The following is a 16502-nucleotide window of genomic DNA, read 5'->3' as shown; positions in this document are numbered from 1 at the left end:
ATATGAAGATTGGGGGGGAAATTGGTTTATAGAAAACAGAAAGTTGGATGTTTTTGAGTGAATGCTATATTTAACTGAAGGATAGAGAACCAGAAGTGTTTTTTTTAAATCTTTCTTCATTTTTTTCTTGTCTCTCTTCTCTATCACTTTCTTTTTCTTTTTCTTCTTCTTTTTGCTTCCGTTCCTTTTTTAGATTAGATTTCAAAAGCATTTCTTTTATTCTGGTGTATTATAAAAAGATACTTTGTATTGGGTATGAGCTTCTGTACATCTTTGGACAAGTATTAATAAAAATAGTTATTTGTGGGGCAGCGGAGAGTTTATTGGACACCTCCTCTGTCTCTCTCTGACACAAAAACCTAATCACCTTTCAGTCTCTTGGAGATGTGTGCACTTTTTCTATTTACTTGGGAATAACTTTAATAGTGACCACTAGATTCATTGAAAGAAAAATGATGTTTCCAGCTGTTTTAGTAGAAGAGATGGGCCATGCCCCTCGCAGGCTTACATTTCCTGAGGTTACCTGGGACCCCCAGGAAAGGACTTTTTTTAAAAAAAAGAAAAAGAAAAGCAGCTTCCATCCATTATCATTGCAAACACATGGCTGGAAATGTATGAGCAAAGTCTCCTGAATGGCTATTATATTGGGCCCTGTAACTTGCCTTTCCACATAATATCTCCCTTCTTTGAGGCTGCCAACTCTGCCTTCAAGATTCAACTAAAGCTGATTCCCAGTTGCTTATCTGCAGTTCCTGGGGGTTGACAACAGGAGCAACACGTGGTGCTGCTGAATTCTAGGGATGTCCCACAAAGCTAGTGGGGTTTTGTTTTGTTTTGTTTTGAACGTTTGGTAGTGGGCTATGAACAATGCATGGGAGATTCTCACATGGGGCATATGTATCTTACTATTTTACATCAGCTTTCACCAGTTTTGTGTTTTCCCCCAAACAGTCCTGCAGAATTCATAGTTTCACGAGAGGGCTAAGGGCCCTGTATAGAGATCACTAGTGCCTTGCACGAGACAGCTACCTTTTAAACTAGCTTAGAATCTGTAATGTAGATACGCCCACGGTGGGAAAGGGAATCCCAGTTCCCTTGGAGGGAAGATCAGAGTTCATTTACAGGAACTTCAAACACCAACCTCTCCAGAGCACCTATCCCAGAGTCTAAAAAGGCACCAGCCTCCGACTTGGGAATCCAAATTCATTCATTTTCACAGTTGTTACTGGCATATTGCAGTGCTGAAGCGAGTAGACTATGAGTGTGTGTGTGTGTGTGTTTAATTTATTTATAGATAGGGGTGTGTGATGGTGTGAGAGAGAATGGTTTTTAAAACAGCACATAGCACTTCAGACAAGTTTGTTCTGGATCCCAGAAACAAGCAGTTTGTTCTAAAACCATATATTGAGTACGGTGTCTAACAAAACAGAGACATTAAAGCCTTAATATCTCTAATACTGTATTGATAGTCTTAAACCCACCCATACAGAGTTCAGCATGAGCTTGGTTTTAGGATCTGCACTGCTTATGAGTGCATCTTCCCACCATGCAGCCCTAGTGGTGTCCTGCTCCTGGAATCTTGTCTTTTGGAGGATCTCCAGGAGACCCTGTTCCTTCCTGACCCTGAATGCCTATGTCTCATTCTTAGGTCCTAGCCGCCGGTTTAAGCGAGTTGTGGAAACAATCCAGGCGCAACTGCTCAGCACACACGACCAGCCTTCTGTGCAAGCCCTCGCTGGTAGGTGTTTGAATGGGTTTGCTCGATCTTAGATGGATGCAGCCTAGCAATGAGCAGCGTGCTAGCCGCTGCTCCTGCCCATGCTGGTTTTTTTCGAGAGGCATTTCCTGTACCTGTGCAAATATTACCTGTCCTGGTGGTGCAGCTGCTGCATGGCACCCCATCTTGTGCTCTTATCTCTAGACCGTTTGCTGGAAGCCCATAACGCTTTATACCACAAATGTTCTGGTTTATTTTTGTGCCCCTCCAGACAGCAATGACATGGTAGCATTAGGGAAGGGCCATAGCTCAGCCATAGAGCATCTGCCTTGTCCCAGGTTCAATCCCTGGCATCTCCAGGGAGAGAATCCTGCCTGAAACCTTGGAGATCTGAGCAGTGGTGTGACTTGATTTAAAGCTGCTTCCTATATTCTTCAGCTTTGTAGAACAAACTAGAGCAGACGAAACCCACCTCTAATGCAGTAGTATTACGTGAAGAACCTGTTGCAGAACACACCCATATTTAAGCACCAATCTGGAGGAGCCCATAGTTATTATGAGACAGAAAGCAGGAGAAAAGGTGCTGTTGGATCTTGGTTGTTCAGAGCAGTACCAAAGGGGTGTGTGACTGCTTGCAAAATTCCCGATTTTGCTTCTCTCCGCTTCCAGATGAGAAGAACGGGCAGCAGTCCCGCTTGCCAGGCACTCCAACCCGCAGCTGCCAACCGTCTCGGCGCTCCGAATCCGACGTCTCGTCCGAACACCATCGACGCGGCTCCAAGGACAAGAAGCTCGTCTCGTCCAACGGGACTCAAGTCCAGCAGCCACCACCCCCGTCTCCACAGCAGCCGTGACGTCTGGGGCAGGGGGGCAGCCTGAGGGCGGCTAGGGGGAAGAGCAGCCGAAGGAAGCCCACTCCGCGCCCCTGGAAATAGCTGGCAACCGCTCCAGATGGACAGGAGGAGCCAACGAACCTGGACGGATGGGTAAAAGGCCCCGCACCAGAGACGCAGGCAGGGCGGGGTGGGGGTTTGCTCCAAGTTTTAACAGCCCCGTCTCACCCCACCCCCTGGGGCGGAAAGTCGCCATCTTGGGAGCGGCCCATACTGTGAACTTGTAAATAGTTAACAACAACAACAACAACAACAGAAAACAAATCTACAAAAGAACGGAAGGGAAAGAAAAGAACAAATTATGGAGACAAAAAGAAAGGATGGTGGACTGGAAAAAAGAAAAGAAAACAAACAGAGGGGGGAAGGAAGAGGAGGAGAAAACCGGGCAGGAGCCGGTGGGGTTTGGGGTGGGGGTTTAATCCTATCCTTTTGGTTGGGGGTGGGAGTGGGAGGGAAAGTGGGTGTCTTTATTTACTTGAGCCCTTTTCACAGACTCCCTCCTGATTTCTATTTTGGTTCTTTCCACAAGACATTGTCTTTCTCCTGCTTTTCCTTCTGTGGCCTCAGACGTAGTAACCCCCCCCCCCCATTCACAGGTTCATGGCAACAGTGGCTAAAATCAGGAGACAGAACTAGTAGCAGAATTTGGGTTGTTGGTTTTTTTTTTTTTTAACAATCAAGCAGAATATAAATTTTATGAAATGGATAAATAAAATTGGTTGTTGCAGGAGAGAAAGTAAAAAACGTTTCCCTTCTGTTTCAACTTCTCTTAGTTTTCCTGCTCTGAGAATCTTAATTAGGCTAAAGAAAGGAAAGTATTATCACCAGTTGGCGTAAAGCTTAAATATTCATTGGAACAATGTTCAAAAACCAAAGTTTTAAAAATCCCACACACACCCTCAAAAAATCTGAATTTCGAACATGGAACCAAAATGAAAACTCACATAAATATATGTGATTTTGGGGGGTGGGTGGGTGGGTGTGGTTGTAACTATTAAAGCAGTTTACTGAGAACTTTGCAAATTTACACAAAGGAGCAATTTGAAAAATGCATTTAAAGCCAAAAATAACTTTAAAAGCTCTGACAATGTCAGCAATCCATTTTTAACAAATTGCTACTTTAAAGAAGAAGAAAAAAAGTGTGTTTGCTCACCCAGGAATAGTCAACAACATTCCCAAATTACCATTCTAGGTGCCAGTACTCACCATGAGTTGTTATAGTAAGTGCCACACTTTTTAACAATAACAAAAAGAGGCACTGGTACTGCATACCCCTGAGTACCCCCTGAAGAAAAAGCACGGCTTGCGGCACAATGTGACTGCTTGCATTTTCCATTCCCATCCCTAACTTTTTATTCGGACTAAATGACAAAAGTATCAGACTAATGCAGCCACTCATTACAGTCACTGCTGCAAGGATCTTCACGATTCCTTCATAGACAGCGCAGTATGAGAGCAGGATTCAGCAACAGCTGCAGAGGATAGGCAGCTGCACTGACTTTGTTAGCTTAAAAAACAATCACTACCAGAAAGCCTTCAGTTTCCAACATTAGGAATATCATGGCTCCAAATAGAAAAAGGTGTCTAGAACAAACCAGGATCAGATTTGAATAGATGTCTCACTCCTTTCAAATACATGTTCTTATTTTATGCAGGAAATTTTATCAAAGCCATTTGGGCTACTCCTCTGTTTCTAAAAAGAAAAAAGAGGGGCACAGATGAGTAAAGAATACCCTCTACTATCTCTTCCTGCTTCCCTTATCACCCTACATTAGCCCTCCCCCCCTTTCAGTATTTTCAAAAGCTAATCTATTGGTCTGCAAAATTTTGAAGGAAATAATTGAGGCCTAGCTTCTGTCTCGTGTAATTTTAGCAACCCCGCCAGAACTCTGGATGGGTACATGACTCCTCTCCCATGTCTCCGCTCCCTTTCCCTAAAGTTGGGCACCCATATGCACAACGCACTATGAGGAGGGGGACGGATGGGGGAGGCTTTCAAGAACATGCTGCAGTCTTGACAGAAGGCAGAGGGACCCCAGAGTCACCAGGCCGAGGACCTTAATGGAGGCATACAGGCGTCAACTGGAGTGGCGTCAAGAGACACAAATCATGAGGCAGGATTCCTTTTTGGACCATGAGTGGCGTTTGCAAGAGCGCGGAGGGTGGGAGCTGCAGAATTGGGAGCCAACAGCAGGATCAACGGGCATCCATCAATATGGGGAAAGGAGTCCAGGTTGGGTGACAGTGCAATAGGGTGGTGGTGGTGGATTTTGAAAAAAAAGCAGTCCTGCTCCTACCATTCTTCCTCCATCCCCACCCCCCCTGCTCTGGGCGGCTCAATCCTCTCAGCTGGGGGAGGGGGAATGTGGGTGATGGCGCATGCGGGCGTGCAAATGGGCAGGAGACAAAACTATGTAACCTCCCCCCCGCCACCCTCCTCCCTGTGTCTGCCCACCCTCTCTCCTTTTGTGAATCCAACCTTATCTCTCTCACACACACAACCCCACAGCCCATCTTCTCCCCACCCTTCTCTCTGACTGTTCAACACCCCACCCCACCCCCACCCAAGCCTTTCATCTCCGGGGTCTAATTATTGCTCAGAAAAAAAAAATACAAACAGTCACTCAAATGTTTCCCTTGCTGCTGAGACTTACCATACGTTATTTCTGCCCAAGCTTCTGGGGGATTGCGGCCCTTTTGGCTTCCAACTGGAAGGTGATGAGGTGGGGTTGTGAGAGGGAAGAGAAGGGGATCCATTGTTGTTTTTTAGGGGTGATGGCTCTGGTTAAGTCAAGGGTGCATCTCCACAGGGCTTTCTTGGAATAGATCCAGCACGTGCAATGATACTGGATGGTGCAAGGGTAAGGTGGCCTTTGCACACACACATATCCCCCAAAAGGGAGGTTAAGAGTTGACGAAACACCAAACATTTACATCACACGGCTTCCCTTTGAAGAATCCTGGGGGCTATAGTTTGCCCCCTTCAGCTGCTGTTGCCAGCACCCATAACTACAGTTCCCAGGATTCTTTGGGGGAAGTCATGTGCTTTAAACGAATGATGCGTAAACAGCCAAAGCCATCCCTGGGGCCATCAGCAGGTGGGGACCTATTCAAATCAGATGAGTTTCCACATTGGCTGTTTACGCATTGGCATGGAGATGCTGGTCGTGCAAAGAGAGACTGTGGCTCCTGGAAATTATGCCTGCAGTGTGTTTTGTGAGTGGGCTTAGGACTGTGTGGGTATGCGAGTCTGGGATGAGAGCTCTGCATAAATGAGAGCATGCCGGTTGTGTGAATAAATGCGGACAGAAGTGTGGCTGGTGGGGAACATGAGGATAGGTGCTGTCCATATGGCAGAGATGGGATGCTTAGTGCACAGTATGCCAAAAAGTGGCTAGATGGTGGTGTGTATGAACCTGCGTGCAAGCAGGGGCGGGAGGGAGAGGGGAGCACCTGATTCATGTGTTACTGCAAAGTGGCAGGGGGTGCTTCCATGTGGCTCTGGTAACATGCAAGTAAAGGATCCCTCTGGCTATGCAAAGGTTCTCAGGGAAGGGCAACGCTAGTATAGGAAGCAACACGGAAAGACAACATCAGAAAGGCTTCCCAGAGCAAATGGGCTTTGTGTATCCCAATTGTGGGTATAGAAGGGGTTAGATTGTTGAATGACTTCTCTCTGTCCATTGGGCCATGCTGACTGAAGCAAATAGGAGGGGCCAGCAGATTGGGTGCTGCCTGTGCAGGTGGACCATGGTGCGTGAGAGAAAATGGGAATGTAGGGGCACGTGTATGAGAGAAAATGGCAATTTTGCACTTTTCCAACTCCCCTGGGATTTTGAGCTGCTTCCCAATGAAACACAAGTCTTCTCTTCCTCTGTGGCACATCTTGAGTACAAGAATCTGCTTTGTGTCTTTAGATCAGATCTAGAAATCCTACCCTTTCAGCCCCAAGTCTCATAAGCCTTCTGAGGAATCTTCTCAGAGAACTTGCCAGTGGTCTTCAGCTCATTTAAACATCGCACATAAATTGACTGGAATTGTATCATGTGTGCCACGCCAGCTCTGTCCTTTCTTAGGAAAGGAAATAAATTAGACTGGAGGTTCAGTTCGTAGCTATAAAGTAGGAATAACGTTTACTTTAACCTCAAGGCAGGAATCTCGGGCGCTCCCATACCAGAATAAAGCCTAGCAAGGGATAAAGAAGAATAGGGTTTTTTTTTTTTTGGCTTTTGTTTAAAAAGAGTTTCTCACATTGGGTTAGAAGGACCTACTTTTCCAGTCGTGGAAGAATGGATTGAGCAAAGCCCCATTGGGAACATAAAAAAGGAAGGCAAGACTTCAGTATTCATCTGTATAATAGGATAATACAACACCTTTCCTAACAGGAGAGCAAAGGTGGCTACTTTTCCATCAGAGGAAGGACACACATAGTTGTTGATACTGCCAGAGCATGATGAAAAAGAACCTAGATCCACGCACATGAGTGACTGGAGAGGTGTGTGAGAGCTTTTAAGGAGCTGGACCTAGTTTTTCTGGCACAATATCATCTTATCCACCCACCCAACAGCTTCAGAAACAAACAATCTGTGTGTGTACACTGTAGAGGCTGTGGTTGAAAGACACAACCGCCGTGTCGGGATACTGTTTAAACTGGTGTAAGAATCTGCCTAAGCAACTCACACAGTTTGACCAGACTTGGCTGTGGCAGCAAGATTTGTTGCGCCAAAGCAGGCTGTGGAGGAGGTGGTTGGGGTTTTTTTTGGTCTCATCTTCCCCTTCAATATATTACTGTGGAGGGAAGCATAGGAGAGAACAGCTCCTCACAGCCATCTGTGCTGCAAAGAGTTACTAGGTCCATCCACGCAACAGAGAAAGCAAGGCCCGGACACATCAGCCAACGGGGGGTGCTGATGTGTGCGTCACACAAAGATGGGCCTAGGACTCTTTTAGCTCACTATGGTTTTCATACACAGCGGTGTGGAGATGGGTAAGATGAAGAACTGGCGGTGATTTTGCCGCCACCAGTGGGAGGACGCTAACAGAAAATAAAACAAGACACTTTTAAAATACTGGTTTGCAGAGGAAATGGTTGGTAGGTCCTTTTCCGAGGGGAGGCAAAGAGCTGCCCCTACTCAATCAGCATAAGGCGGTGGCTAAATGTTATGAAGAGCGCCGAGGAGGAGATTTGTCTGAGTGAGGAGTCAGGGAGACTCTCCAAAATGGCCCCAAAACCCCGACTGTAGGTGGTCCCACAAGGGAGTCCCACACTGTCCCTCCCCCAGCAGAAAAGCTGGGAACTACTTCACTCGCCATCAGAGGACATGGCGGGGCATGATCCGGCCCACTGGAAAAGGATTCCAACTGTGTGTGGAAAGTTTCACAGAGACCCATTCTTCCCCCCATGTCCCTAGGAGGTATCAGAGAGGGAGAGTCTGCGTTGACGCCTGCATGTCTTGAGCTGCTTGGTCTGCCCGCTGGTGATAGACGTGGACTGAGCAGGTCCCCATGTGCCAGAAATCCACAGCAAAGAGCCCAAAGAGAAGGAAGAGGACCATGGCCAGGGCCCATTCGCAGTAGGCTGCCTCAGAATTCAGCTTCAGGCAAAAGAGCACAATCGCTGGGATTAAAGGAGTCAAGGAGAAAGGAGCCAGAGCTGGCGCATCTGTTATTCCCAAAAGAGATATAAGTTGCACATACACCATGCATTTAAAGCACGTAGCTTCCTCCACAGAATCCTGGGAACAGTAGTTTACCCCTTCACAGAGCCACAATTCCCAACACCCTTAAACTACAGTTCCCAGGTCTATTATTATTATTATTATTATTAGGTGGAATGTGCTTTAAATGCACAGTGTATATGCAGCCTTAGGCAAGACTGAGGAGAGGCCAGACCTAGTTCCACTTTGTTTTGGATGTGGGGCAGGACTCTTTCACAAGATGCATTTGGTAGGCCGCAGCCTCCTTAACAGCCACTGTTGCCAGCTTGGCTGGGAAACAACTGACAAGCAAGCACTGACAACAGTGGGAGGTGTTGCTGCTTCTCATTTGCACGTCCCTCTTGGGCCAGTGGGTGGGTAAGCAAACAGGCAACAACAGAGCTAGCAAACTGCTGCCTGTCGTGTCTGCTCCGTCCCCTCATGCCAGGGCAAGGGTATTTGCCTGACCATGCCAACTCCTGGCACCGGCCTCAGAAAAGACCCAGGTTCTGGGCTGCCCAGGCTCCTAATGAATATTAAGAACATTTTTAAAAACAAATTCTTCGGGACCACTTGAAGCCAGTCCCTAAGGATGTGAGTGAGTGTGTTTCCAGTTCTGTATAGCACATCAAAGAAAACCCAATTGAGGCTAAACAACAACTTGGTGCAACAGATAATAGATGTGAAACTGTCCCCTTCAACTCCCAAACATACTATCTCAACTAACCCCAAGCTGATTCACGTTGTTATAATGCAGATAATACCTGTCTCTTCCCTTAGAACACAGGAAGTTGCCTTATTCTGAGTCAGACTGATGGTCCATCCAGGTCAGTATTGTCTACACAGTATGGCAGCAGCTCTCTAGGATTTTAGACAGGGAATCTCTCCCAGCCCTACCTGGAGACACTGAGAGACTTGAACCTGGGACCTTCTGCATGCAAAGCAGATGCTCTGCCACTGATCTATGGGTCCTTATAAAAGCCCTCCACATACTCTGCAATTTCTCCTCCTGCATCTTTATAGACGATGCTCTGGTTGAGGATACTGGCAATGAGAAAGGCAGAACCACAAAAGCTGAGGGAGAATCTGAGGGGCCCGATCCACCATCCTCCGTGCCTCGGCTTCACTCGGTGGGTCAGGAATGTTTGGACCCAGAAATAAAGGATGCCCACCACAAAAGCCAAGAAGGCCCCAACTAAATGGGTTTCTATCTGGTTTTTTTCCTGTAAGGGAAAGAGAACAGAGTAGATCAACAGAGCAAATCCCACCCCTCCAAGGCCATTTCATGTTCTCGTTCATTGAAATCCTTTTCAATGAAATTCACAAGCCCCAATTTTAAGACAAACCACAACCCCATCGCCTTTTTAAAGTGTGTAGAGATGTGTGGGAAACATCCTAGAACCACCACCACCACCACCCCAAATACCCCACAATCTTCCCCATCCCTAGCATAGGTGAGATGGGTGGGCCTCTTCTGACTACCCCTGTCATTTGAGGACCATCCCTACTGAGACCTCCTCCTCTACATTTTAGGAAAGGCTTGTCAACCCCCCCCCTCCCCATCTGCAGCATCTTACCTGGAAATTGCCCACAATAGACGAGCCGAGGGCACAGAGTAGGCCGAAAATGAGCCCAACTAGATTTAAACGGGAGCGACAGCCATAGTCCCGCACCTGTTGGTATTTCAGAAAGCAGATCACCACACCTGGAAGAGATGTCAGTTACTGAGCCTGATAAGATCCATCCTTTCGTTTGCTGTCCCAGAGCCACCACGTGGTCCAAACATGTCACTGAGAGGCAGACTCTAAAGTAGAAGACAGCCTTTCCCTCCATAAATTTGCCTAATATTCTTTTAAAGTCATCCAAACTGGTGTCCTATCATTACATACTGCGGTAGCAAATTTCATACTTCAACTATGTGCTGGGCGAGAAGTTATTTTCTTTCATCTGCACTGAATCCTCAAAAACCCTTGGGGGGTCTTGTATTATAAGAGAGGGAAGAAAGCCTCTCTCAATCCACTTTCCCCAATGATAATAATTATGTACACCTGTATCATACCCCCCACGCTTGCCTTTCTTTCTAGACTAAAAAGTCTCAACCTTTCCTCATGATTCAGTCGCTCCAATCCCACCGTTATTTCGATCGTACCTTTGCCAGGAGCACAATATCCTGTTTTAGGTGCATCTCCTGAAGTGTCGTTGCAGCACAGATTTGTTTAAAGGGCTTACAGGCCTGGTGGTTTTCTTTTCAACTCCTTCCCCAATGAATTCCTAACATGGCATTCGTTCCCCTCCACACATGCACCTGCTGCACCGACACCATCCTAACTGGGCATCTTCCACAGACAGAAATATGGACAGTTATTGACCAGAGCTAAGAATTAAAATGGGAGAGGAATGAACCTCAGGCTCAGGGGACAAATGTGATCGCATCTCTTTATCTGGCTCTCAAGAGTCTCCTCAGGCCACACTCCCTCTCCAGCCCCTCACAGGCTTGGCTTTGCATCTTCCTTGAGTGTTTTTGCTTGGCTAGGAGGCGCCATTGCACTTGGACGATGCCTCTTGGATGGAGCATAGAGAGGGGTGTGTGTGTGTGAATCTTTGTAGAAACCAGCCTACTGTACCAAAGGTAAAATTTTCATAAGCTGCTCCACCTACTTTTGCCCATGGCCCCACCCACCACTGGCAAGTGGCCCCTGGAAGGTTGCTCAGAAAGGCATGTGGCCCCTGACCAGGAAAATGTTCCCTGCCCTTGAACTAAAAGGTTAGGGCTGTCCCTGATTAAATATGGAGCATTGGAGGCACATGGCGGCAAAAGGAAAGAGACCAAGAGAGACAGGGCTTACCTAGAAAAGCTCCTAGATTAAGAACTTGACCAAAGACACAGCTCTGGGGTGGGGAGGAGCCACATGTGCTGGAGGAAGACAAGTGGAGGAAATTCATACAGATTGCAGCCGAGTTTAGAATCTGGCCCCTTAGACCCCCCCCCCCCCTGCCCATCAATAGAAGCAATTCAATACACAGAAACAGCCCTAGTTCATTGGTCCTCCTCAGCTAGTGTGGTGGGACACACTCCTGGACTGCAGCCTCATTCAAGGTAGGTCAGAGGACAGCTGCACTGCTACCATCCATATACAGGGTGGAGCAAAAAAATAAAAAGAGAGAAATTGGTCTCCAAATGTGTGTTTGGGGTGAAGTGGAGTCCTGGGGCTGAAAATGATGCACACCAATTGCTGGGTAGTCTAGTTAGGCCTGGATGGGGCAATATTCCATCCTTCTCCTCTAGGCTGGTCCAGGCCCTCTTGCTGCCTGAAGTGAAGGACACAGTGGCACATCCTCCCCATCACACACCCAAAAGCCGTTTTGGATGGGTCCGATGGAAGTTGTAGACCAGAAGATCTGGAGAACATCAGATTGGCTATAGCCCGCCTGTTCCACAAAGTTTGAGGCTGTCATTCAAAAGGGTTCTCTTCAATACAGAGAATAACTTGACTTCCTGAAGAGAAGAAAGCTAGAGAAGGGTGTTTTTTTTGGGGGGGGGGTATGGTTTGGAAGACTCTCAGAAACCCAGTCAAGCCATACCTGATATATGGAAAAACTTCTGTGATGTTTACAGATCCATTTTCAACAGCCATGGCATACCTGAAAGGGGGGTGGGGTGGGGTGGGGTGGAGGAATCTCATTAATTGGCTGGAGTTGCCAAACTAACACTTGTTTTTCAAATTCTTCCCAGTAAGTTTAAATTATACTCTGTCACACACTTAGTCCCTGGTTTTTTATTTTTAAATAATATTTTATCACTACACTTTGTAGCCAAGACTGTTCTTCATCAAACAAGCTTGCTTGTCAAGAAAAAAAGAAGAAAATTAGGGGGGAGAAGAGAGGAAATTACATATGAAGGAGGAAAGGGGCAGCAAAACAACAACAAATCTCTAAAGTATTGTACAGTGAATAGATTAAAAGGGAAAATATAAATATGTTCATTGCCATTCCAAACATGTAAAAACAAAGCCCACCTCTCAATAAATTTCCTTCCTTTATTATTATGTATTGCATTTCTCTACAATAACTGATTGGTTAGGAAAACCTGGCAAACTATATTAATGATAAAACTTACACACTTGCTCACTCTTCACACACACACACACAGTGCCTCCAGACTGTCTCTGCTTTATGGTGGGACTTCATCCAAAGTGGCAAATTCCAGTCACACAACAAACCTGCTCCCCCACCCTCCAAAGATGGGCCTTTTTGCAATAAGGAAAGTGGGGTGAGTACATTTCCTTTGACGCAACATTATCTAACCTCCAAATGAGTGATTGTTTAATAGCCAACATCCTCTCATCTCCCTACAAACAAATCATAGCGAACACCCAATTCATCTGAAAGTGCCCCAGAGTTCATGGGGCAGTTTCCTTGCAAAGAGAGAATCCTGGAGGCTTGTGGGTGGTTGCTGTTTTAGTGTGCAAAACAGAGGGAGAGAGACAGCTACAGGGCTGGCCTCCAAGCACCTGGGAGTAGAGGGGAGCAGTAGACCTGGCAGTGCCTCGTTAGAAATTAAAGGCTGCCCACCCTAACTAAACCTCTGCACATTTTGTCCTGTGGCACAAAGCGCATGTGCTGCCAAATCAATGGCTACTAGCCATGGCAGCTCTGCTCTGTCTCCGTGGCCAGAGGCGGTAATGCTTCTGAATACCAGTTGCTGGAAACTACAGGAGGAGAGAGGGCTCTTGTGCTCACCTCCTGCTAGATGCCCTGTTTCCCACAGGCATCTGGCTGGACTAGATGGGCCGCTGCCCTGATTTGGCAGGACCTGTCTTACGCTCTTCACAACACCTGCACATCAGATGAAACGCAGGCAGCTAGCCTAGTTGGCAAGCGTTTGTTACGATTATAGGACTTTAAAAACAGCAGCACCACAGACATCCAGATCCTTTGCATCTGGGTGACCAAGCTGGCTCGTGAAAGGTTAGCGAACTAGGTGCGTGTCACTGTACGGTTGCCAGCTTGCAAAAGAAGAGGAAAGAAAAGGCTCTTGTCCCTTTAAAATAGATATTTGGTGTGCGTGCAGATCTCAGCAAGCGAAGCACCTTTGCAGTGATCTGCAATCAGCTACCAATTGCTGCAGATCAAATGCTGTTAAAGGGGTCAGTTCCACGTTGGCACCCTGCACTGTTTGAACAAAGTCCCCTTTTCCACTAGGAATTTGACCTGCAGGCAGGGGGAAACTTTGCTGGGTTGTAATTATCTCGTATTGTAAAAAGAACACAAAAAGCTGTCTTGCATCAGGCCCAGCTATTTATCCGTCATCGGTATTAGAGACTATGATTGAAGGCAAATCTCCAGGATCTCAAAGAGCAGCCGTTTCTATCACCTGTGACCTGATCCTTCCACCTGGACCCGCCAGCAACGGAACACTGAAGCTTAGCTCAGGGACAAAGCTTCTGCCTCGTATGCAGAAGTTCCCAGGTTCAATCCCCGGTGTCTCCAGGTAGGGCTGGCTGGGAGAGATCCTCCATCGGAGACATTTAAGAAGCACTGCTAGTCATTTCAGACAATCCTGCACTGGATGGACTCAGTATAAGGCAGCTTCTTAAGTCCAGATGTTCTACCATTGAGCCACGCTCTCTCCCTATACCAGATTGGAGTTGACATGATCCCACTCCCCAAAATCCAGCTCTATCACTGCTGGGCTTAAAGCAAGCACACAAATACACCCCCTCCGCACCCCACCTGAGAGTCAACCCACACCACTTTGCTTATTGTTACTCACACAACCCAGAAGCCGACAATACCTCCTACAGCTAGGAGCACAGGAAGGAGAGCCCAGAGCCACATGGTGGCAGAAGACCTAAAGGCGAAAAATATAAGGAAACCATCAAGAACAGCCTGAGATTCTTGGGTTCTTTGGGAACAGGGTGGGATAAAGCTGAAAGAAGCCTGGGGGAGGAGACCAGGTCCCTGGACTCTAGCGACCCATTGTGATTTGGTGGGCTTGAAAGAGCAGGAAGGCCAAATCCTAAAATTTTGGGGGTTTGGGAAGTAGGTTAGATCACAGCAAGCCAGGATTCCTGGCTAAGCCCTTGATAACTGGAAAACTCTGCTATGTCCAAGGGGCCTTATTGCTGCTCACTGCCTTGCTCTGCGTTGCAGGAATTAAAACAAACAACAACACTAGAAAGGCTTCTGCTAATGGTATACTAATGAACTTCCTCCGCCACGCCCCTCACTCAGCCACCACCCAGCAGGGCTGAGCTCCTGCCAGTAATCAAAGCAAAAGATTTTAAAGCAAAAGTCCACGGGAAGGTGAGGAAATGCCCTGAAATCTGAGCAACACCCTAGCTTACATCATCACTTGGAGACTGGCACCGACCTGGCTGCAAATTATACCGCGTAGCAGCAACCGGGGGGCTTCCGAGCAGAGAGTTTGAGAATCAAAGTTTTCCCTTCTGAGTCTTCATGAATATCAAAGGATTCCTTACCTAGAAATTATCTGCTAGCTGCGTCCTTTTTTCTCCGTTCAGGAGCACGTCTTTCTCCCTAGCAGGTAGCAAGGTTAGTGTGCCAGCGCTCCTTCCAATAAACCTGCCCCAACTCCATCTCTGGGACGGGGCAAAGGGCATTGTGAGGGCGCTATCTGCCTGTGACTTTTGTCCCCAAGGCGTGCCATTCTTACTGCCACACAGATGGCGCTTGGAGAAAGAGGGACCACTCGGCGGCGTGACGCAGATTATCAGAGCAACGTGTGCTTTTCTAATGGAGAACCACGGTTACTGGATTCCTTAGGTAGGATCACTCCAGACTGGCATTTTTTGGTGTGGATCTCTTCGGCAGCATGCCAGTGACCCAATAATAGTGCATCAATGGCGGAATTTTACTGGACTGTCCACACACATCACTCCGCTACAGTGGTACCTCAGGTTAAGAACTTAATTCATTATGGAGGTCCGTTCCTAACCTGAAACTGTTCTTAACCTGAGGTACCACTTTAGCTAATGGGGCCTCCCGCTGCTGCCACCGTGCGATTTCTGTTCTCATCCTGAAGCAAAGTTCTTAACACGAGGTACTATTTCTGGGTTAGCGGAGTCTGTAACCTGAAGCGTCTGTAACCCAAGGTACCACTGGGTGTCAGTTGCGATGCTCCATCAACGTTACCGCATTTATTGCCACCTGCAGAGGCACTCTTGCGCTATAGCGCCACAAAAGTGAGAGAACGAGAACTGCGGGACATTTGTATTGGCCTTGAAAGGCTGCAGGGTTTCAAGAGGAAGTTATGGGATGCGTGCTGATAGGAAGTTAAGCGGTACGCCCTCCCTGAAACTTCTGCAAGTGCAAACATTATTGAAAGCAGTATCGTGCATAACCGCCGTGCTGAGCACAAATTATCATAATGCACAATAAAAAAGGTAGTCAGGCAGGGAGAGGGAGGGAGAGGGAGGGAAAGGAGATCTGGGAGTAAAGGATTAAATGAGTGAATTTGTGGGAACCAGGAGGGAAGACTCCCGGGTTATGGCGAGGATGCAAGGAGCCAGAATCAGGTCAGCATATCCGCAGTGACATTCTGGAAAAGGAGCATTTTGCTCTGTACCTCTGGCAGTAAAAAGTCTTGGGATGGACCTATTGCTTCAGCAGCATCAGTTCCACTGCCACTGATGCAGCTGTGTCTAATATTAGTCTGCCGGCTGCAAGGTAAGTTCACCTGTTGCCAATGTAGCTTACCTGAGGTCCGAGAAGTTCTTTGGCAAGTTTCTAGGGACCTTGACCTTACGAAACCGGAAGAGGGCTCGTGTAAGCCCTTGGCAGGCTGTCCCTGGCATGCAGGTATTGCAAGGCATTTTATCACCTGAGGATGAAAAGAAAAAAGTTGCCGGGTTGTCGTATTTTATAACCTGTGAAGTGAACCTCTGTTTAGCCTGAGAACAGCGGGCTATGGTGATTTTTGTGACACCATGGGGAGGGTTCCCCTGCATGCAAAAATGGTGGAATCTGCTGTTGTAAAATGTAGGGGTGGCTGCTGTGTTAAAAGGGGATTGGAATTGTAGAGTTAGAACGGACCCCGAGGGTCATCTAGTCCAACCCCCTGCAACGCAGGAATCTCATCTCAAGCACCCATGACATGTAGTTCTTTCTGCCTAGGTGCAGAACCTCCCTATTGAAATTCCTTTTGCTAGTTTCGATCCCAGTTCTCCAATCCGT

At 47.2% G+C, this 16502-nt stretch overlaps 2 protein-coding genes across 3 annotated transcripts in view; one reads left to right on the top strand and one right to left on the bottom strand.

Moving 5' to 3' along the window:
• Positions 1 to 2740, top strand: part of BRSK1 (BR serine/threonine kinase 1) — a 54755-nt gene extending 52015 nt beyond the window's left edge. For both annotated transcript variants that reach the window (XM_033169507.1, XM_033169508.1), the window contains 2 exons: positions 1649 to 1738; positions 2387 to 2740. In XM_033169507.1, coding sequence (XP_033025398.1) covers positions 1649 to 1738; positions 2387 to 2571 — 275 coding nt within the window. In that variant the 3' untranslated portion in view covers positions 2572 to 2740. The remainder of the gene's footprint in view (positions 1 to 1648; positions 1739 to 2386) is intronic.
• Positions 2741 to 7870: 5130 nt separating this feature from the next.
• TMEM150B (transmembrane protein 150B) lies at positions 7871 to 16136 on the bottom strand. The gene is made up of 7 exons (XM_033171079.1): positions 16026 to 16136; positions 14080 to 14157; positions 11889 to 11948; positions 11153 to 11220; positions 9884 to 10011; positions 9352 to 9529; positions 7871 to 8227 (listed from the first exon to the last, which is right to left on the bottom strand). The coding sequence occupies exons 1-7, from the start codon at positions 16121 to 16123 to the stop codon at positions 8028 to 8030; spliced, it is 810 nt and encodes a 269-aa protein (XP_033026970.1). The 5' UTR covers positions 16124 to 16136; the 3' UTR covers positions 7871 to 8027.
• Positions 16137 to 16502: the final 366 nt, after the last annotated feature.

Source organism: Lacerta agilis, chromosome 14 (genome assembly GCF_009819535.1).
Source record: "Lacerta agilis isolate rLacAgi1 chromosome 14, rLacAgi1.pri, whole genome shotgun sequence".
In the NCBI taxonomy this organism is placed as follows: Eukaryota; Metazoa; Chordata; class Lepidosauria; order Squamata; family Lacertidae; genus Lacerta; species Lacerta agilis.
The sequence above is the reverse complement of the archived record's forward strand: the minus strand, read 5'-3'. Positions and strand labels throughout refer to the sequence as shown.